The sequence below is a fragment of the Lytechinus variegatus genome, chromosome 16 (genome assembly GCF_018143015.1).
Source record: "Lytechinus variegatus isolate NC3 chromosome 16, Lvar_3.0, whole genome shotgun sequence".
Classification (NCBI taxonomy): Eukaryota; Metazoa; Echinodermata; class Echinoidea; order Temnopleuroida; family Toxopneustidae; genus Lytechinus; species Lytechinus variegatus.
Window position 1 is genome coordinate 4,318,440 of NC_054755.1, and position 22,634 is coordinate 4,341,073.

Consider the following 22,634-nt stretch of genomic DNA (forward strand, 5'->3'; position numbering starts at 1 on the left):
AAATCTTTTTGTGATTGAAGACCCTTTTTTTGCAGAGGATTTTGCCCCCCCCTGTGGAAAATCCTAGGTACGCTACTGCACACACATTCACCATTCTACTACCTTTTTCTCTCTGCCGCCTCCTCCCCCTTGCTCTTTCGGAAATACATAAATGTATTTGAATGGATAAATAAGCATTACAAACTGGCATTCTAAAAGAAAAGTTCTTGAGCTCTTGGTCACAACCATTCTTAACCAACTTTTCCCCACACATTTCTCTATAAAATATATTCATAAAAATCTTGTGTTATGAATTTCATTATCTTTTTACAGCGACAAACCAACACTAACATCAACTTCCCAGGAAGTCTCCAAGGTCCATCAACAGAATACCTGTAATAAGAAGCATCTTAAATTGAAGCAGTTTAAATATTTTAAAGTTATCTATTTTTTTATTTCAATATTTCAAGGCGGTGTACATAGAGAAATCATGAAAATTTCAATATTCAATCAAATAATTATTTCCTGTTTTAATGATTGTACAACAAAATACCTCGGCAAAAAATATAATGGAAATATTTTCAAATGTCAAATTCATTAGAGTGTACATTCTATAGGCATATAATATTCTCAGTACATGTAATGTATTAATCCAATAAATGTTTCTCCCCCCCAAAAAAAAAAAATTATATATACATTGCAGGTCATGTATAGATCAAGTTCCAGTAACACCTAGCAAAGTCAGTGCATCTTCTTTGACTTCACTCGCTTCACGCTTATTTTTTGTAACTGTGTTGACATTAATATAAAATGGATTTTATTTTTTAAATCGATTTTTTTTATTACTTCTCCAATGAATTCATTTTCATACATACCAAATTCTGTTAATAAGTTAGGTTAGATCAATTATGCATTTAATTTTGTTGAAAATCTATATAAATATCAAGCATTCCCAGAATTAAACAATCATCTTTATTTCCCTTAACCATGGAATATGGCAACTTCAAATCCAGCACTGCCTCAAGTTACACCACCTAAACAACCAAGTGCATCTACTCTGATTTCGTTTTCCCATTCTAGGTGAATATCTGACATCCCCCCATAATATATACAAGGGGGTACTTATAACAAAAGTGCAGAATACAATTTTCCTACTAGCAAAAATCCTATAAAATTGCATTCTCAATCCTTATTGTAATGCATGATTAGAAACTACTCTTGCATATAAGAACTTTGAATAAAACCTACATGTAATCAAACATCCTGTCCCCCCCCCCCCCCCACTTCAAATCCATCATTGACTGAAGACATATCTCAATAAATCAACTGTATAAAGAACTTTTATCTTTTAAATATTTTATGAAACGAAAATACGTTTAATAATCTATTGAAATAAACAGTCCTTAAATCAGGAAATGCTTCCTCACAAAATGAAAGGTCATTCTTTCTTCTTTTTTATGCTTGTTGCAATTAATACACAAATAATGATTGCAAATGTGAAAACTCCATGTCCAGTTTAAGCTATTTTGAATAAAAGCTATCTCACATAGTGGACCTCTCAAAATACTTCCCAAATCGTCATATAATTACATTATCAAGAATATTCATCACTTTCCTTGAAACAAAATAATAAAACCCTCCCAACTGAGATGAATGTGACACATTGTTGAAATTTATAAACCTGCATAAGAACAGAAGTTCATCTATTTCTTTCACCACGAGAACAAATTCTACAAATTCATTTCTGGCTGAGGTATCAAGGAAACATTCCCAGACTGATGGAACTTCTTCAAAATCACATTCCTCTTCAAGGTAATTCAGTATCATTAAAATTACAATGCCTTTGTTTCCCTTTTCCATTAACCCTTTCTGCCAGAATATCTCTTTGGCCAGACTCATAAATCAGATGTAGTTAAAAAGATGTTAAATAATGTAACAAATTAAACATGATCCCCAAATCAAGTACATGTACATGTAATTACAAGATCATGTTAATTGGATGCACAATACACTGGTACACACAAAATAATCTGAATATACTAGATATGTAGTAAGGTATTTAGAGGTGAAGAGGGATTTATAAAACTGAACTGGGAGGGTGAATCATTTGAACTATGAAAAGGGCTGCAATATATGTATGTTAACAGATTCAAGCAATTCAATGAACTGTGCACCGAATATTGTATACCTCTGAAAAGAATACATTGCATTGTTGTCTGTTTTTAAAGAAATTTTTATAATTAAGTCTTTAATGTTTTCAAAAATTCAATTTATGGTTCCGAGAACAATCAGAAAACACAACAATGTACATTGGTGTCAGAAGCTGAACCGATCAAGTAGAGAGTTACCAGTACGTTAAACAACATACATCTTTGACAACATGATTTATAGTATGTGTTTTACAACTGTACTGTTACTATATGTTATGTACTTAAATGCAACCCTGCAGCAATACCACAAACCTTTGTTCTGCAAAATGGAATTTGAATTACCCATCTCAAGGAAAAAAGAATCATCTATCAGAAGAGTTTGAGCTGGTAGAAGTGCATGCCGTTAGAATTGAAGTTCAATGGAAGAAACATGGTCTCGACTTTATAAAGAGTACAAGATGAGAGTGAAAGAACATGATATGAGATTGAAAGAGCATGAAATGAGATTGAAAGACACGATATGAGCTTGAAGGAGCACAAACTACGAATGGACGTTTTGAATAAAGAAAGAGAGGTTGCTGAAGCTAAGCTGCAGGAATCACAGGGTTATACCAATCAATTCATTAACAAATAAAGAAGTAAAGTATTCTTCATAAATTTGAATGAACTCTGTGTTTCTATGTTCTTAATGCTTTTGCCATTGTTATAGGCATTCCTCTCCACATGAAGTTGGAAGGGGTATATAAGAAGCATATGGCCCAATCCCCCCCCCCCCCCCTTCTTGATGTAGACATGTGTCCCATCAATTGCACCTTTCACTCCTTGAAATCTAACAGTTAGATAGAACTGTCTTCGAGTTGCTTCAACTTCTTCTCTTGTTGTAGGAATCTTCATGTATTGCCTCTTGCTTTAGCTTCTGACACATTGATGACTGCGATATTGCTGCCTCATCACCATGCATCTTTTAAAATGATCCTGTAAAATAAAAACAAACCATATGGTTGATGGGTGAGGTGATTGTTTTGAGGTAATTTAAAACATTTCATTGAAGCACATACAGATGTTAAACAATGAATATTCATCTTGTACAAATATCATACAATTTTCTCCAATATATTTTAACAAGTGGAACGCCTTTGGCAGTCTCGCCATCATTATGCGATTCAATATAGCAGCAGTGCTGACTTCAAAAACAACTATTGAATAATTTTTTTTGCCCAATGCTTTAATGACTTTTTACCTTGAAGTTTTGCACATCTTTTGATTAAAAGTAAAAAAAAAATAATTGGGTTGTACAGTACCCGAACAATGTACCATCAATTTTTAATTTCAGCCAAGTCATCACTAGTGAATTATATTTGTGACATAAATTGAGGAAACAGAATTGAAATTAATAGACAAGTGACATAGAAGAAGCATTTTTTTTGTGATATATGAATAAATTTTGCATAAATTAACATAAATAATTTTCGAGTCAAAATTTTAAGTCTGTGTGGAAATTTGGGGACCCTCATGTACATGTAGCTCTACCAGACGGATGAAAAAAAATCAAAATTGGTCTACAAATACAGAAGCATTTTTGTGATTATGAATTTTGCATAAATTAGCATGAATAAATTTTGCATAAATTAGCATAATTTTATACTCAAAATTTCAAAATTTTGTGTACAAGTTTGGTGAACCTCATGATATTACCTCATGAAGCTCTACCATGGGTTAATGGCAAAATTATAACTCTAACCTGACATAACAGTTGTAAAAGCAGAGCCTCACTACTGTTGTGGTAGTTTTGGAATTTTTAAATTATGCAATTCATAGGTACGTGACTGTTTGCTGAAATGATACTCTTTTTTTATGTGCTCCTTCTCTGATTTCTAGATATTGTCATCAGCTTTATCTGGAGTCCTTAAATTATAGAAACAATCTCAGTCATTTAGATTTAACAGTTCCAAGAAAACATTCAATAATCATTTATGAAAAATTAAATTACTTACCCACTGCATAAAAATGGACAGTTGTCAACACCTGCAAATAAACAGGAAGTTGATCAATCCTCTGTATGTCCCTCTTCATTTCGGCTTCCAGCATATTGGTGACGGTTTCTTTTGACAGTCGATACTGATCTCGAGATGGCCCATCCTTGTACGATTTCGATGGCTTTTTAGCATCACGTAGCCCACAATGTCTTGGGAAAGGTAGCTGTATGCAGAAGAGTTGAATATTATTTTTAATTCTTTTATTTTGTGATCTTTATAATCATTCCAAACTGTACATGTGCATGTAGATTTGATCTGCCAACATAATTACTGCAATCTTAATTTACTTCCTGAGATTAACAAAAACTACATTCAAGCCATTTCATTTCTTCAGTCTAATTATATTTCATGTTCGATATCTTAACAGATCATTTCAATAATACTTTTAAACAAATCAAAACAATGTAAATCAAATTAATAATCATACCTCTTAGTATTTTAAGGCTGTGAAGAAGATGGAGATAATCCTTGGAGCCTACACTGTATGGTACCTCTGATGCCAATGTAATTCTGTGAAACAATGGTCAAATTAAAAAAAAAAAAAATTTCATTAAAAAAAATAAATATTCATTGGTTTATCACTTTTTAAATGCAAATCTCACAGTGAACACGGTGAATGAAATAAATAAAAAAAAACATTGTAATAATTTGCTTGAAACTGTGAATATGCTTTTCAAAAGTAGGCCTCTAGGCCTAACGACTAAACTTAAAATAAATCTGGTTTTTTTTTTGGGGGGGGCTCTATTTTCTTCATTTGCAAGTGAAAAGACTTTAGACCAAACTTTGAGTAATCAACTCTTTAATATTCCTACAGCCTCAAAAATTGGCCTGTGCCGAAAGCAAAAAGATAGGTCTCGATCTACAAATGTATATTTTGAAATGCAATTTTAAGCTTTTTAGTACGAAGTTACTTTTAGTCAACATGGTCAAGCCGGGTCAAGGCAAATTCAAAATAAAATTGAAAAAAAAAATCTTTCTGAGTTTCTCCTCTTAAAATGCACCAAATAGTACAAAAATTATATAGATTTAGATATTTCATTTTTATCTTGACATTCACAAATTATGATATAGATAGCATAATAATATAAACATCCAAAACAATTAAGCCCGGCCCGCGGCTGAGTGAGCACCTTCATTCGTTCAACAACACTGCGTCAAAATATCCCAACACTTAAATGCACGGATGGGACTGTGGCAATACACACGCGACGATAAAGTGCATCGTCTGGACTTGTCAATACCAAAACCTCGTTCGCAGTCATGAAAAACAACACTACCAATTTCATATAACTGCATAAAACTATCAATATATTCCAGAGAAGGAAAGCGGGGATTTATTTTACGAATTCAAAGAAGAATACTTACGAATTTCTAATCAAGAAGACCGCTTGACAGGTCCAGGTCCGCAAGAAAATTTTTCTTCACTTCAGCGATTTTTCACAAATTCCTCAAGTGCGCATGCTCGTAAAATTAAACCATGGTTTAAACCACATCTAAGAGCAGACTAAAAAATATGACGTTTCATGACGTTTTATGACGCATTTAAACCCCTCGGGGTTTAAACCTCTTTTGTGAAACGCAAATGAAAAACCCAGCTCGGGGTTTAAACCAGGAGGGGGTTTAAACCACCAAAAACCAGGAGCTAGGTTTTTCGTGAATTCGGGCCATACAGTTTGGGTTTCGTACGTACGCGCACATTGCCTAGATTCAGTAGAGAATCGACACAAGTAGAAAAAGTGTGGAAACTTGCTATTTAACAGGCGGCCTTTTGTAACAAGACAAGAAAAGCAAGGAAAGAAGACGGTGAGAATGAAATTGAAATGATTTAAAGAAATCAAAGGGGTTTAGAATGTAAGAATTTAATGAAGAAATGAGGTTATTTTGATCGTGATATAGACGGTCAGACCTACATACCGCGGTACGTGTTTTACTGTAGTGTTATTACTGGCGGCGTGTGGCGGTATCCACAGATAGGTGTTCTGGATATAACCACACGCGTGTGGCTGGATGGTAAAGACACACGCGTGTGGCTGTATACACTGCCTTTCCAAAAACCTTCGCCAAGATTTTTATAATAATTTTCTGCTATTTTTACAATGAACTTTTCAGGGTGTACTACCCGGGAGTACCCCTTCTATTAATTAAAGTTTAAGGCCTCCTCTAGACTTAGAAAATTAATCTGAGTTTAAGATGCAGATGTAACGTTTTTTCAGACATCCATGACATCATACTTACACATATGTTTAACTAAAACACATATTAAGGCAAAAAAAAATATTCATAGCATCATTTAATACATTCGCAACGTGAACGTTTGCTATTGCGACAATCCAAAACATGGAAAAGGAAACACAATTTTAAACGTATGGGACTGGGCTTCGCAGCGGGCATAACATGATTCATTGTTTTGGGGGGGCTTAATTTGAATGAAAACAACTGCAAATACATCAAACTGTATCAAAAGTTTTGCGGGTACAAATAATTTATCGAAATGACTTACCACAATCGAGTAACAGACATTTTATTCGGTCATTCGCCAGTCGCTTCATCAGCTCATCAATCATGGGTGTCTGCTAGTGCTATAGTCTATAGTATAGGCACGATAACGGCTTAGGACTCGTTCACACCACGGAAATATGTACATCAGTTGGTTTTAATCCGGGTTGCGTTTCTCGATGATCATGAAAGATGAGCTATAGAGAAAGGTGGTGAAGCGGGGGGGGGGGGGGGGGGGGGGGGGGGTGAAGCCAGGGGTGAAGCCCCGTTTTAGTTGTGGATAGCAGCTATCCCTTGTCCCTAATTCGAGTCGATCATCATGATCTTGTTGACTCAATTATTTTTCGTCTAGATCTAGGTGTTTCTACTAGCTTCGATCCATGCTGTATATTCGTAATTAAAAAAAAATATTCCATATAATTCTTTAACCTGGTTATGAATAAAATGCAATTTTACGTTTACAACATATTCCTAGGGCACATCATCCAAAGACGTACGTGCATGCAGCCTTCTGAATATATATATTTTTTCGAGTTTTTTTTGGGGGGGGGGCTCTTCGTCTTTGCCATTACCATTTTTAGTCAATTAAATTCAATCGAAATTCATTTAACTTTGCAATAGAAAATATATAAAAGTATAGCATGGGTCAAAAATTCACATAGTAAAACAGTAAACACATTACAAGATAATCAAGAAACTATGAATTAAAGAAAGGATACATGTACATAAAATTTCAAATTGTTGCCGCCACAAGCTTATGAATAGGCCGACCCAAAATATTATCATAAAATACTGATATTCTTTTATATTGTAAATAAGTCAAAACACACCATAAAAAAAACAGACACTAAAATTTAAGCCTGTACCTAGGAATTTAACCGTTGAAAATGTCAATTTTATCCAACAGAAATTTACAATAACTAGTTTAGATTTTTTTTTTTTTTTAGAACGGGAGTTCCATTTAAAAGGAGCGCTGGTATAATATTGATTTTTAAAATAAATTTGTGCGGACTCGTGGTAAATGAAAATCATCAATAAATCTTGTTTTATACCCATGAACTGATAATCTGGAAAAAAATTGGAAAGAGATGTAGGAAGAAGGTCATTCCAACTTGAATTGAATAAAGATTTTTAAAAGGTAACATTGTAAGGTAGTGAAAAATGGGGTCAGTCTGAAAGAAAAGATGAACAATTAAAAATTCGTATTGCACGTTGTAATTTCACGACCTTGTCTAACTGGCATTTTTGCACGCAATGATACAATAATAAAAAAAAATTAATATGGAATAACAATTTGATTATATGTAACTCTCAAAACTTGTTTTGGGAGGAAAACTCACTTTAAATGCAATACCAACATTTTTTGTTGTTGCTAATTTATTGCACAGCTTCTCCATTTTGGTTTCTCCATGATAATTTGTCAATAATTAGACATAATTTCAGTAGGGCCCTTTATTTTTATGAATTGGAATAACTTTTGCAATCTTTAGTTTACATGGAAATGATCCCAATTCAAAACACTTATTAAATAATGCACTTAATGGCTCACTGCTGATCAAATGAATATTTTCTTTAAATGACCGACATTTCTATAGTAACAATATTTGTTATTTCAGTGCTTTATAATAGGTCTGAAATGTGCAGTTTGATTAATAGACAAAATATGATTTAAAGTCAGAACTAGAAGAAAAGGAACAATTTATATGATATATTCTTCTTGTTAGGGACCTATAAGTTTTTTATTTTGTACACTCTTTTAATGGGTCATAAAACTACACATTTTGCACACAGGTGTATGCAACTATTGTAGTCTTTCTGATGTTAGGCCTACATGTCTATGTATTGTCTATGTATTTCTTTTAAATGTTCTATGTTTTGAGTTTTTGGATGATCAGTCCGTTACTTGTGTATCAGGATCGTTTAGGCAGATCAAGGAGTTTGCATATTGGATGTATTATTTTGATCACCCTATTATGCATGTCGGTATGTCAATCATGTCATAAGTAAAAACAATGGAGAATGTTTTATAAAATACCCCTGGGCCTGTTGCTCAAAAATTTTGCCCTACTCAAAAACTCTGGCACACCATTAATATGCTCCCCCCCCAAAAAAAAAAAAGAAAGAAAGAAGAAGCCAGAGTATCAGTTTTGTTTTAATGCCATACAGGCCCTTGTTTGGGCCTACGTAAAAAGAGTCACTAATTATTATTTTGCAATCAAATCTTATCATGTACAGCAAGTACTGGCAGGCCTCCACGGGGGGGGGGCATCCTCTTGTTTCTATTATGCTTCCACTTTAAAACTGCCAGTACCTTAGGAATATCTTAATGTGAATAATGCACCTGGATTAAATCTAATTTAATTTTGGGGGCCGGGCCAGTGCACTGTTGATCTTTGAGTACCGTATAGAGCCTGATAGTCATACTTGATTAGGAAAGTCTTTTTTCAATTTTTTTTATCAGCTAGGTTAAAAGAAATAGACGGCCAATGCATATCACTCTTTTTAAATACTTCTTCTATTTTATTCTCTCCTCTCCTTTTTTTATTGGAACTTTATTGGGAAGGGTGTTTGTGCGTGACTGCCCGCCCGGGATGGATTTTATCCAGTCTTCAACTTCATGCTTTGAAATGAAGAAGCTATAGTTGTTCATATGGCCGATTAAGTTCTTCACATTTTTTTTTTTCTTTTCCATGTATGCCTGGGTAATTTTGAAACTAGGCCCCTCAGTATAAAATTTAAGAGCTATAGTAAAACTTATTGAACTTGAATGGGCTTGAATCTCATTTCAAAACTTTAAAACTATTAGAGACAGCTATAATATAGGCACGAACAAAATTGAAATTATACATCATGTCCCCCTAATCAGGGGGCGCTGAACGGTTTTGAAGGGGAAGGGGAGGCTGACCCGGGGGCTGACCTGCATGCAATGAGGCCACGGTTTTGGAAAAAAGTGCGCAGATTAATTGCCCCCACCCCCCGTTTCCGCGGCCACGGCCCCTGCTAATGGAACTAAAGGATATATGATATGGAAGGGGGTCGGGGGGTCACATAAATAGGCTGGGGAGGGGGAGTCAGTTGGTTGTAGGGTGGGGGTTATACCTCTATGAAGTGGGAACATACCCGACGCTCGGATCAGATACATTCGATTCGTGAGTTCGGTGAGTCATAATTTGTGACCCGTGTGATGTGACGTCGAAATAGGTTTGTTTTTGTTTTTCTACTTATCTATGAATTCTCGCACTGGAAGGAACAAGAATAGGGCAAGAATAGGGCAAGAACAAAGTCACAGACAGTCACAGACTTTTCTTCAGAAAGTTAAACAATCCAAGATCAATGTCTGTTACGAGTATGAATAACTGAACTCACTGGTTACATCAAGCCAAAGCTGAGTTGTTACAGTAGATCGAGAAAGAAGAAATCATACCGGTATTTCGTCACGATCACTGCGATTTAACGGGTGCAGTCCCGTGCGTACATTTCTGCGTAAGTAAAAAGACTTTGTTCTATGGAGTTGAGTTATGAGTAACGACAGAACTGAAATTTACTGGGAATAAATTCTATGAAATAATGAAGATAAGTTTGTTGAAAATGTATGATCTTGATCATGATGATCATTGGCATAAGATTATCAGGTTTAGGCCTACTGATATTAATAGCTGACTTAGTTTCACTGAGCTCTGAGAGGCTGAGCTGAGTCAGAGAGAGTCAGAAGCAGACTGTTTTGACTTTGAGCTTAATAATAAGTTAGAAAAAAATTATGAAAATCAAAATATTAGTCTGTCTATAATTAGTTCCATATAGGCAGGTTGGATGCGCTACTCATTTATTTTTGTTCATGAAGAAAAATTTGGAATCGTTGAATCTATAGTTAAACTTAAAGATCAATGACTGAGTTAAAACCAAAGAATTAATTGAAGTGCACATGCAATCTTTTTTTGTTTTTTTTCCAAATTTAAAGTGAAAGTTTTGGGATAATCATCACCTAGACTGAATGATTCAGTCTCTGTGTTTTCGGTAGTTTGCTCACTTTGCTGGACAGTGTTGTGCTTCACAACACCTTCATTAGCATGATTAGAGTAGACTGATATAGTTTCTGTGCTCTGAAGACTTTGGTCCTGGAGAAGTCCAGGAAATCTCAACTGTGAAGTTGATTGTCGACAGCTGCTGCTATTTGATTTATAAAGCATAGAAATGCATACTTTATTGTGGAGTACTTTTGCAAAAATCAATTAGTGAATATAATTTTAAAACATCCTGTATACAGGGCTCGACACTAGCGGCGGTCTGACGGTCCCAGACCGGTAAAAATCACTGTCGGGCTAGTAGATTTTCAGAAATAAGAAGATTTACTGGTCCGACATGACCAGTAAAAAATATCATTGTCGGGCCAGTAATTTTTCCCAAAATAGCAAGATTTTAAGGGTCCGACATGACCAGTAATTAAAACCATTGTTGGGCCAATAACTTTTCCAGAAATGGTCAAATTCACTGCAAACAATTTCCCCCCGACAAATTCTGTCATTCACACACAGAATACACACAGAATGAATCGCACGTAAGTGTTACTAGAGTAGATACAGTGTACATGTAGCCAGCCACACAACCTACGTGGTAAATTCTCTACTGGCTGCGCAAACGAAACTTGGCTAAACTCTGGCAGAAATCTCTCACAGAACTGTCAAAATTCACGGTTCATACTCATGAAAGGCTCTTATAATGTCCATATTTCCTAAAAATTGGAGTAACTCTCTCATTTGTAAGCAGTAAAAGGAGAAATTTTCACTTCTGTTTGGTTCAAACAGATCGGGTTTCGGGTGATATCGTCTGAATACAGATGAGCCCCACATATGCATTTATGTGTGTGTTGATACACTTGGTTTCTGACTTTCTTTCGTAGCTATTTTAATTGAGCCAAAAAGATACTGATGAATTATTTATGATGATAGTTTTAGCTTTCTTCCTCTGTTTTCTTCCTATCTTTCTTTCCTTCTTTCTTTTCAATCTTTCTTTTTTTCTTCCCTCTCTTCTTTCATTTTTTTGTTACTGTCTTTCTTTTTTATTTTCCCTTTGTTCTTTAATTCGTTCTTTCATTCTTTCTATCCTTATAAAAAATATTTTTCTCTATTTCTTTTTTCTCTCCTTTCCTTCCTTCCTTCCTTCCTTCCTTCCTTCCTTCCTTCCTTCCTTCCTTCCTTCCTTCCTTCCTTTCTTTCTTTCTTTATTTTTTGATATTTTTCTTTCCTTAATTTTTGAGTCCATCCATCCTATTTTATCTCTTCTTCCTTTCTTTCCTTCCTTCTTTTTACCCTTTTCTTTCCTTTATTCTTCGTTACTTTCTTTGTTTCTTTCTTCCTTCCATCCATCCATCATTTATTTACCCTTTCTTGTTTGTATTTTTATTTCTTCCTTCTTTCAGCCCTCTCTTTCTTTCTTTCATTCATTCCTTCCTTTCTTCTGTTTTGTTCTTTCCTTTTCTAAATCTATCCTTTTATACCTCTCCTTTCTTTTTTGACTGCTTGCTTCCTTTCTCTCCTTTATTCTTTCATTCCTTCCTTTGTCTCTCAGTCTTTCTTTTTTCTTCCTTTGTCTCTCAGTCTTCCTTTTTGTCTCACCTGCGAAGCAAAGTGAGACTATAGGCGCCGCTTTTCCGACGGCGGCGGCGGCGGCGGCGGCGTCAACATCAAATCTTAACCTGAGGTTAAGTTTTTGAAATGATGTCATAACTTAGAAAGAATATGGACCTAGTTAATAAAACTTGGCCATAAGGTTAATCAAGTATTACTGAACATCCTATTAGAGTTTCATGTCACATGACCAAGGTCAAAGGTCATTTAGGGTCAATGAACTTAGACCATGTTGGAGGAATCAACATCGAAATCTTAACCTGAGGTTAAGTTTTTGAAATGTCATCATAACTTAGAAAATATATGGACCTAGTTCATGAAACTTGGACATAAGGTTAATCAAGTATCACTGAACATCCTGCATGAGTTTCACGTCACATGACCAAGGTCAAAGGTCATTTAGGGTCAATGAACTTTGGCCGAATTGGGGATATCTGTTGAATTCCCATCATAACTTTGAAAGTTTATTGGTCTAGTTCATTAAACTTGGACATTAGAGTAATCAAGTATCACTGAACATCCTGTGCGCGTTTCAGGTCACATGACCAAGGTCAAAGGTCAATGAACTTTGGCCGAATTGGGTGTATCTGTTGAATTACCATCATAACTTTGAAAGTTTATGGATCTGATTCATGAAACTTGGACATAATAGTAATCAAGCATCACTGAAAATTTTGTGCAAGTTTCAGGTCTCATGATTAAGGTCAAAGGTCATTTTGGGTCAATGAACTTTGGCCGAATCGGGGGTATCTGTTGAATTACCATCATAACTTTGAAAGTTTATTGGTCTAGTTCATTAAACTTGGACATTAGAGTAATCAAGTATCACTGAACATCCTGTGCGCGTTTCAGGTCACATGACCAAGGTCAAAGGTCAATGAACTTTGGCCGAATTGGGTGTATCTGTTGAATTACCATCATAACTTTGAAAGTTTATGGATCTGATTCATGAAACTTGTACATAAGAGTAATCAAGTATCACTGAACATCCTGTTCGAGTTTCAGGTCAAATGATCAAGGTCAAAGGTCATGTAAGGTCAATGAACTTTGGCCATGTTGGGGTTTTTTGTTGAATAACCATCATATCTCTGTAAGTTTATTGGTCTAGTTCATAAAAAAAGGGAAATAAGAGTAACCATGTATCACTGAACATCTTGTGCGAGTTAGAGTAGTATTCAAAGTGAGCACTGCTGCTATATTGAACCGCGTGATGCAGGTGAGACGGCCAGAGGCATTCCACTTGTTTTTATATTGCTTGCTTCTTTCCTTCCTTTATTTCTTTCCTTCTATCTATCATTTTACCTTTCCTTTGTTTTCTTCCTTCTTTCCTCTCTTTCTTTTTTTTGTCCTTTCCATCTCTCCTTTTACCCTATTTTTTATTGCTTCTTCTTTTTTTTCCTTTACTACTTTCTGGATTTGTTCTTTCTTTCTGTATTGCTTGCTTCATTTCTTTCCTTCATTTTTTTTCTTCCTAATTTTTGTTCCTTCTGTATTCCTTCCTTTCCTTCTTTAGTTATTTTTTAGTAGATTTTAGGTTCGGACCAGTAAAAATTTGAAAAACTGGGTCCTACTGGTCCGACATGAATAGGTTGGACCAGTAGAAAAAATGGGTTAGTGTGGAGCCCTGCTGTATATTATTCTTTTATAGGAATAGACTAAAAGTTATCTCTTTCCTAGACCTTAATCTAGATTCTGATTGAATTTTGATGGAGGTACATTAGAAGACTTAGAAAAAAAAGAAGTAGTGGTGTAAAAATAAAAGCCACACATTGGAACATTGGCATTTATTAATTTCATTTTATTACCCTGTAGGTCACACAAAGAAAAAATTATCAGTACCATGTTACTAAGATATTGAGAGAGATCATAAAAATCACATGAATGGTTTTTATTTCATTTATTTCTTAAATGTTATTTTATCCAAATCCAGCTTTTTGATTCTTCACACCTGATGTGAAACTACAGGGCAGCTTCATCCAATCCTATGCCTTTAGAACAGCAACCCCGTCTTCGAGATGGAAAGATTCCGGTTTTTGTGTTCCCCACCGAGCTAGCCTTTTATGCCGATGACCGAAAATCCCATAAACAAGTCTTGACCATCTATAATCCTTATGATTTTCCCTTTCGTTTCAAAGGTAAGTTAGTGTGAATGAGAGTGTTAGGGAGGAACAGGGATAAAATGTAGTAGTAGTCTGCAGGAAGGAACAGACCATGATTGAAACATTTTTAAGTAGGTCTCAAGACAACTCAAGCACAAGCACAACTTGTCATTTCAGAACATAAGTCATAGGGAGTGTTGCATGAAAAAAATTGCAATCAATTTTACAACTGATAGATCAATGTTAGCTGTAGCAAATCAGATTAAACTTCATGTTTCAAGGGGCAAATTAGCAATCAATCACTAACTTGGAATTAACTGCAAGACATATGATTGATTTAGGGACCAATAATTGACTTGCAATTGATCGCAAGTTTCTTGCAATACCCCGATAGTCAGCAAGAAGGAGAAGAAGAATTCAGAATATAGTAATTTTAAGAATGTTTCATAATGTTTCTACAAACTAAATAGATCAAATTGGAGGCAAGGTTTCAAGGTCTGATGATACAGATAATCACAGATTGTTGTATAGCATATTTGATTTTATGATGAAATATTCATCCTAGATTAACTTTCCATATTTCAAGTCTTTTTCTTGAAAGGGATGGTCCGGGCTGAAAGTATTTATAGCTTAATAAATAGAGTAGAATTCACTGAGCAAAATGCTGAAAATTTGAACTTTAAAGTTTGGCAATATTTTGTGAAAACAGTCGTCATGAATATTCATTAGGTGGGCTGATGATGTCACATCTCCACTTGTTCTTTTGTATTTTATGATATGAAATAAGGTTTATTCAAATTTTTTCCTCCAAGAACTAGAAAAATTGGATTGACAACTAATTCAGTGCATTAGATATTTATTTTTGCAACTTATTTCATTATAAGGGAGACATATTATTCACACAAGTATGAAATAATGAAAAAACTATGATTCTATGTAATAACATAAGAAAACAGAAAGTGGAGATGTGACATCATCAGCCCACCTAATGAATATTCATGACGACTGTTTTCACAAAATATTGCTAAACTTTAAAGTTCAATAACTTTATTATTTATTATCCAATTTTGATGAAATTTTCATTTTGCTCAGTGAATTCTACTTAATGTATTAAAATATAAATATTTTCAGCACGGACCATCCCTTTAACGTTCTTCCCAAGGTAAAAAAAATTGGCAGTTACATCTATCTGCAGGTTGAATGTAGATTTGTAAAAGCTTCTCGTGACAAATGTGAATCTCAAGAATGTATTTGAGTATACCTGTATGTCAGAATTATTTCTTCAGTAACCTTATAAATTTATTATTCTTTTTAGTTTTATGCACGGCTCCTCGGAAATATAACGTTGTTGACTCAGAAGGCACTGTAAGACCAGGCTGTTGTGTGGACATGTAAGTCCTGACACTGATACAGTGAAACCTGTCTATAAAGAACATCACTACTTTTCAATTCTTCTTAATTTCCTCTATGTCTTGAATAGCACCTTGAACATCTACTGAAAGGATTTGGCGCTGCATAAGTCCAATATATTATTATTTTGATAATCAAGGGGATGTAGTCATGGGGGCGTTGTGGTCTAGTGGTTATGACTCTTGTCTTTTAATTTGAGGGACGTGGGTTCAATACCTAGCCATAGCATGTTTTCCTTCAGCAAGAAATTAACCCACATTGTGTTTCACTCAACCAAGGTCAGGTGAATGGGTACTCGTTTGAGGAAAAAAGCTAAAACCGAGGTTATAATGAATTAATAAAAGCAGGTCCCGCTGGGATAACAGTTTTTGGAACTGAAGTGGCTACCCTATGTAAATATAGTAAAAGCTGTCTTTACAAGCAGGTGGACTTTATAGCTATGCCCCCATAATACAGTGTAAACTAAGCATGAAGACCATGAGTGGGGGACACTGAAGCGGTCTTCATGAGCAGGTAGTCTCTATGGGTAGGTTCCATTTTGCAATGGGGGGAATTTTTAGGCGAAACAAAATTTGTGGCCGTATAGACAGATAATCCTTCTAGTTCTACTCAAGTGATGGCTAAAGCAAGTTTGATTAGATTCTTTTTCTCTAAATAGCTTAGAATTCAAAACTGTTGGTCTTTGGTCTGTACTGTTATCCTTAATCCTTGAAAAACTTCTGAAATGTGTGATTATTACTTTGCCAACCTTTGTTTATCTGTGCTAGTTTCTCTATAGTAGGTAAAAATAGTGAACTTGTAATTTGTTACTGAATTAAAAAAAAAAAATAATTTATAAGTAGATGTTTGAAATTTATCTTGTTATAAAGAATACAGAAAATGGACATAGAATAGAGAATAATCTCAAGATTTTTTTTGATAGAAGAAATTTAAATTGATTTGTGTTGTTGTACTGTGCTTGATTTTAATGTCTGTGATGGCCTGTCTAAAGAGATCTTACCACTCAAATTTCTATCTCTCCATTTCAGACTTATTCGTATTAAAGAACTTAATGAAATTGGGTTCGGCCAGCGAGACAAGTTCCGTCTGAACCTTTACCACCATGGTCAGCGTGAGGTCATAGGTCGTAAGGACGTTGCGGCGTTGTTATTAGCCACTGCTCAAGGCCGTGGGGATCAGGATGATGATGATACCAGCTCTCAAGGCTCTTCTCCATCCTCTTCTAATCCTGTTTTTGTTAATGGTATGCGTTTTCCATGGGCAATTCCTATCAATTCCATACTCACCAGGGGGCCATTTCATAAAGCTGTTCATAAGTTATGAGTGACTTTAAGAATGACTGGTGAACCTTCCTTATGCGCTAAACTAAAATAATAATTATAACGCAGTTCCTGTATAGCGCATATCACATTAAGTCATAACATCCCTATGCACTTCCAAAGGACTTGGATATTATTGCCAATGAACATTTTGGTGTATACCTTTTACCACAAAAAAGGATCACCAGTCGTTCTTTAAGTGGCTCTTAACTTATGAACAGCTTTATGAAACACCCACCTGGATCAGATATAACTGTTGTGTAATATTAAGCGAAATTTTATGATTTTTATCTGAATTTGATGAAGTTTTCTTTTGTTTGATTTTTATACGTTTATGAAAAATAGCGTTTTTGGAGATGGGGCTTGGCCTTTTATGTGATTTTAAAAAATCAGGTTGATATCCTTATATTGCAAATTTCTATCTTACTTGTAAATTTTACATTTTAAGCAACAAATCTTTTTATAATCACTTGTCATAATCATTATTTTACCAACTTATATTGTTCAAGGCAGTATTTTGGCATGTTTTATTAATTCATAAATATTTGTTCATTAGTTTACTTTTTAAGATGGCACCATCAATAACTTGTATATTGTTTTTTGGAGGCCCTACTACATAAATACTAATATTACCAACATGATGTTAACAATTGAAAGACAATCATTTTCATTTTGCACACAAGGTGAATTTTTGGAACTGTCGGAACAGCTAAACTAGCAAAAACAACAATTACTGCATTAGAATACACTGTATCGCTTTTCTCTTTTTTTTAGCCAGTAGAGGGCGTGCTGGGCCTGGTGCAACAGTGGTCCTGTTAGCCCTGATATGTGTCGTTGCTCTGATGTTGCCAACTCAAGGAGAGAAGGATTCTCGTCTTCCAGACTACCTTCACTTGACTGTTAACCAGAAACTTATTGCTGCGTATGTTTTAGGTAATGCTCTAGTGTCGATGTCACTGCACAACTTACGATTGATCCTCAACCCAAAATTGGAATAAAATGTCATAATATTTAACCACTTGACTGCGTAGCACGTAATATTACGTGCTGGGCGAGTGTACGATCTGTGCGAGGCACGTAATATTACGTGCTGGGCGAGTGTACGATCTGTGCGAGGCACGTAATATTACGTGCTTGACTTATCTTCTGTTTGAGGCGTCAGCACCGCGGTGTTAGTACCCCTATGATAAAAACAGCGTGTATATATCAAATTTTAGACTATGGACACCAGATGGCGCTATTCCACAAGTTATCGAAACTTTTGCAGTGATTTATAAATGTTTGTATTCACTTTTCCGTAGTGAAAGTGTACGACGCTCAGTTCAAAATGGCGACTCGCAGTGGAGAAGTGAAACAGAAGGATTTTGACGAAACTTTTGACGATAGGAGTGATAAATTAAGTGAAAGATCTGGGTCAGAAGGGGAGAAAGATTTTTTTTAATGGATATTGGATATAGTGATGAGGAAAGTGAGGTGAATATTTAAAATTTGTTCCCCAAGTTGCTGTTGGTTGTAATCCCAAATTGTAGTCCCATTCAGTAGCACCAGGGGGTCAGTGCGCATTACAGCCTATATATAGCAGTCAAGTGGTTAATCTGAATATTAACACATGTAATATCTTACCATGAAAAGTTCTGAATCATAGTGTGGATATACTTCTGTTCAAATTTGTGACTGTGCTAACCTTTTAAAAAAAATGAAAAAAGGAAATTTAAAGTGTAATCATGATGTCATAATAATTTAAAGATCGGCTACAACTTTGATAAACCTTTTTGGATTTTATTACCAAATTTAGGCTTGCAATTATCCAAATTTTTTATACTAATCTTTTTAGATGTAATATGAACCTAAAATAAAAAGATTCTATTCATTGCATGTTTAAAGTGTAAGCGAACTGCGTTTTGATCCAACTTCGTGTTGTGGGGTGTGCTGTGGGCCTTTAGAAATGCTTTAACCCATTCTAAATATCAGATCTATTTAAAAATAGTTTATGTGGACTTATGCATTACATTACTATAGAATGAATACAAATTCATGATTTAGTCAGATACTATGTCACCATTTTGTTTAGAGGTTAAAGCCTGTGTATAGCTTTGGTAAAGGGTCAATAATGTGATTGATAATCGAATATCATCTAATATGACAGTCTAAATGAAGCGTAGAGACCGTTAGATATTTTTCCAACTGCACTTCTCTGACAAAATTTCAAATGTTGGATATATAGCGCCCTCTCTCGGCGATGCTTGTTTTAAATTAAAAAAATGGGCATTCAAGCACTTATCTTATAAATTTAGTGATTAGATATCCAAAAGTTACAGACAAAGAACATATCTTGAAAGTTTCAGCCCATTCCATGATTCGGAATAGGATTTAATTGAAAGACAAAAACACACAGATATTTTAATTTGATCGGGTGACCCGATCAAGTTAAATTTTCATGTAAAATCGCAAAATTTATCCTGTAAAACACATTTTCATTTCATATCCTCCACATCATAACTGTTATAGGGCATATCCATTCATATTAGCTAGCCATGAATTGGAATAGTGATAGGTGCATTTTGGTGGATTTACCAAAACTATACACAAGCTTTAACAATGGATTTAATAATGAGCTGGAATTAGGCTTTCCTTTCCATCCATTAATGTTGTATTCTGCAATCTGTACTCTACATTCCTTTTTACCCTTTTGAATTTGGAGGAAAGAATACAAATTTTGTCTATTCACAACTCTTGCTTTGTTATAACTCTTTTCTTGATATTTTTTCTTGCTTCCAAATAAAATCTTCCCTATTTTCTGTCTAGGTTGATAGGTCTGATTCTTTGAGCATTTCAAAGTGAATAGGGACACCTGATAAATTATATGATTCTCATTTAAATAGATTCTTATTACTATTAATATGAAAAACCAAAACAAAGCAAAACTAATACATTACACCAAATTGCAAAAAAAAAACGTTTGTATTTCATGTACATGTATTAATCCTTATTTTCTGGTTGATTTCAATCTATGTTGTAGGAGTGTAATCCAGACATTAATTAATGCTTTCCTAATCTTCATCTTCCTGTGTATCTTTCTAGGACTTGTTACCATGGTTCTACTACGTACATGACGTTAACTCTACATTTAGGAACCCCTCATCCAAGCTTGAACATGGACCTCCCCTTGCAACAAAATGGAACTTTCCAAGTGTTTTGAGTATTGTCTATGTGTTGGTTTCTTTTAGTTGAGGTATTGTTTTTTAATCAATTCATGACAGATTGTATCCATATATGTTACTGAAAAATGAATTTCACCCTGATGTCAAATTAGTTTTTAATAGTAAGTGAGAAAAATGATTGAAATTGTTTTAACGTTTTGGTTGGAGTCCATCAAAAAATACCAGAGTTTGTTATATCACATGCAATAGAAATAATGACAATACTTGCTTCTTTTTGGCGTATTGTACATATCAGATGCACTTAAAATGTAGGAAATTTACAAAATAAGTATAAAACAGCTTAGATGCAAGAAGGTACATGTGCATACAATTCAACACTTGACAGTGAGTTCACTGACAAGTACTGTTTGTACTTATTAAGTACCTACTGAATAAGTACTTAATAAGTACTTATTAAGTACCTACTGAAAGAAACTTTAAACTTATAAAGTTATAAAGTTATCTTTGATGATCTTAGAGAATCAAGAAGTGCGTTCCACAAGTAGCAGAGGCAGCTACCCAATGATATATATTCCCTAAAATTCAAGAAATGAAAATTATTTTATCTGTGCAATCAATATAAATCAGAACTTATTTTATACACATTTATATTATACATCCATTTCTTCAGTTATTGTGAACCATTGAAAATAAGGAATTTATTAAATTCATATTGCAGGACATATGGGGTACATGTAGCTGCTCTCATAGAATGATCCATACTTTTAACATTCACTACACTTCATTCTTTGATGGATTTTAACAAAACTATAATCGATATGTTTTTCATTTTTCAGGTTTTATTAAAATAAACTTGATATCAGGGGGGCTTCTTATTTAAATTAATGTAGATAAAGATATTAATATTATTCAAGATATTGTAATTATGCTCTTTTTGGCAACAAAATATATTTTTTACTTTGACAGTTTTCATTTCAAATGAATGATGAATATGTTTATTCCTTGTTTATTAGTCTTGTAAGTAGACTAACTGATACACCTGGGCCTGTCGCATAAAAGTCACCATAATGGAAACTTTGCTACTAATTGTAACTTGCGTGGAATCCTTGATTCTGATTGGCTGTTGACAAGCATTACCATAGTTGTTGCCATCGGATGGCAAAGTTACTATTATAATGAATTTTGTGCAACAGGGCCCTTTATGTCCTTGCATGGACTTACAACAAAGTCCATGATACTTGTAAATATGATATCTTGAGTGTTACCAACTCTGAAAGGACTTTTCTGTGACAAGTTCTTTTTATCTGTGACAAGTCCTCTTTTATCTGACAGTTACCATGGTAACAGTGCTTCTCAGCCAGTCAAATTCGAGGAAAGTTGTAAGATCTGACAACTAGTCAGGCGACAAATGTTGATGAAAAGTTCCCCAAGAGTTTCTTTTCGTGCTAGCACCAGTGGCGCTGGAAGATTGTGAGAAGACATAGGTAGAGTCCCCAGTTTTTGCGATATGTTTAACAGACAATATTCACAGATGTCAGGAAGGAAACAGAATTCACAGTATTTCATGGAAAGCACAATTTTTCAGTTTCAAAAGTTTGATGAGGAAAATGCAGTGAAAATTATTCAAATCAAAGCAAAAATCCATTGAAACGAAATTGTTCCTTAAGTGGCAAGTCTGCTAATCTATAGCCTTGTTTGCAGTGTATAACACGTATTTGCCATCTTTGGGGCTTGAAAACTTGGGTTTTCATCCGAATTTCATGACAGGTATCTAAAATTGCTTAAGCTTATATTTTGTACACGTCATGGAAAAACATGGAATGAGATGTTTACAATACAGAAGAACACGGAATTGGAATTTGAGAAAATGGAAAAGTCAGGTCTTTAGACTCAGGTTAGGAGGCCTGAGCTATTATATTGTATGTTAGCAATGGTATGACCCTTCAACTCATTATAGATTAAAACATTCCGGTACCACTGGCATTACATGAACATTATATTTTCATCATTTTTCTAGACCATTGACCTATACACAAATATAAATTGTTCCCTTGTTTTTTGTAGTCGACAGCATCATATATGTGATGAAAACTTTAAAATAATTAGCGTGCTGTTTGTATGTAGGTAGTACCAAGTATTTATTCCCTTGTTGTATAATGTACTCAAAAGACTTTTATTGAAAAATACAAGCCAATTGCAATGCCTGCAATGCAAATGTAAATAGAACAGTTCCAATATTGGGCCACTTTCTCTTTTCTTTATTTCTCTTTCGCTTCTCTCTCCTTTTCTTTTCTTTTCCTTCCCTAGCCTTCTCTCTTTTCATTCCTCCCTCTGTCTATAGTTTATGTTCCGTCACTCTC

At 34.6% G+C, this 22,634-nt stretch overlaps 2 protein-coding genes and 1 long non-coding RNA gene across 3 annotated transcripts in view; 1 reads left to right on the top strand and 2 right to left on the bottom strand.

The window, feature by feature from the left end:
* LOC121429901 (acyl-coenzyme A thioesterase 9, mitochondrial-like) overlaps positions 1-6,744 on the bottom strand; it is a 28,155-nt gene extending 21,411 nt beyond the window's left edge. Inside the window, exon 1 of the mRNA XM_041627161.1 lies at positions 6,666-6,744. Coding sequence (XP_041483095.1) covers positions 6,666-6,685 — 20 coding nt within the window. The 5' untranslated portion in view covers positions 6,686-6,744. The remainder of the gene's footprint in view (positions 1-6,665) is intronic.
* Positions 1,244-5,824, bottom strand: LOC121429902. Its single transcript, XR_005971980.1, has 4 exons — positions 5,531-5,824; positions 4,593-4,675; positions 4,124-4,328; positions 1,244-3,104 (listed from the first exon to the last, which is right to left on the bottom strand). It is a non-coding gene; the product is annotated as an uncharacterized LOC121429902 (long non-coding RNA).
* A 3,195-nt stretch (positions 6,745-9,939) lies between the features above and the next one.
* LOC121430305 (motile sperm domain-containing protein 1-like) lies at positions 9,940-20,700 on the top strand. Its single transcript, XM_041627584.1, has 6 exons — positions 9,940-10,144; positions 14,216-14,420; positions 15,700-15,775; positions 16,823-17,037; positions 17,888-18,046; positions 20,195-20,700. Exons 2-6 carry the CDS (start codon positions 14,270-14,272, stop codon positions 20,224-20,226), a joined length of 633 nt encoding a protein of 210 aa, XP_041483518.1. The 5' UTR covers positions 9,940-10,144; positions 14,216-14,269; the 3' UTR covers positions 20,227-20,700.
* The last annotated feature ends 1,934 nt before the right edge of the window (positions 20,701-22,634 follow it).

Excerpts from the sequence above, each read along its gene's own strand:
- LOC121430305 (XM_041627584.1), top strand. The coding sequence starts at position 14,270 with ATGCCTTTAGAACAGCAACCCCGTCTTCGAGATGGAAAGATTCCGGTT. Across the intron at positions 14,421-15,699 it reads TTTTCCCTTTCGTTTCAAAG|TTTTATGCACGGCTCCTCGG; the intron begins GTAAGTTAGTGT and ends TATTCTTTTTAG. Across the intron at positions 18,047-20,194 it reads TATTGCTGCGTATGTTTTAG|GACTTGTTACCATGGTTCTA; the intron begins GTAATGCTCTAG and ends GTATCTTTCTAG.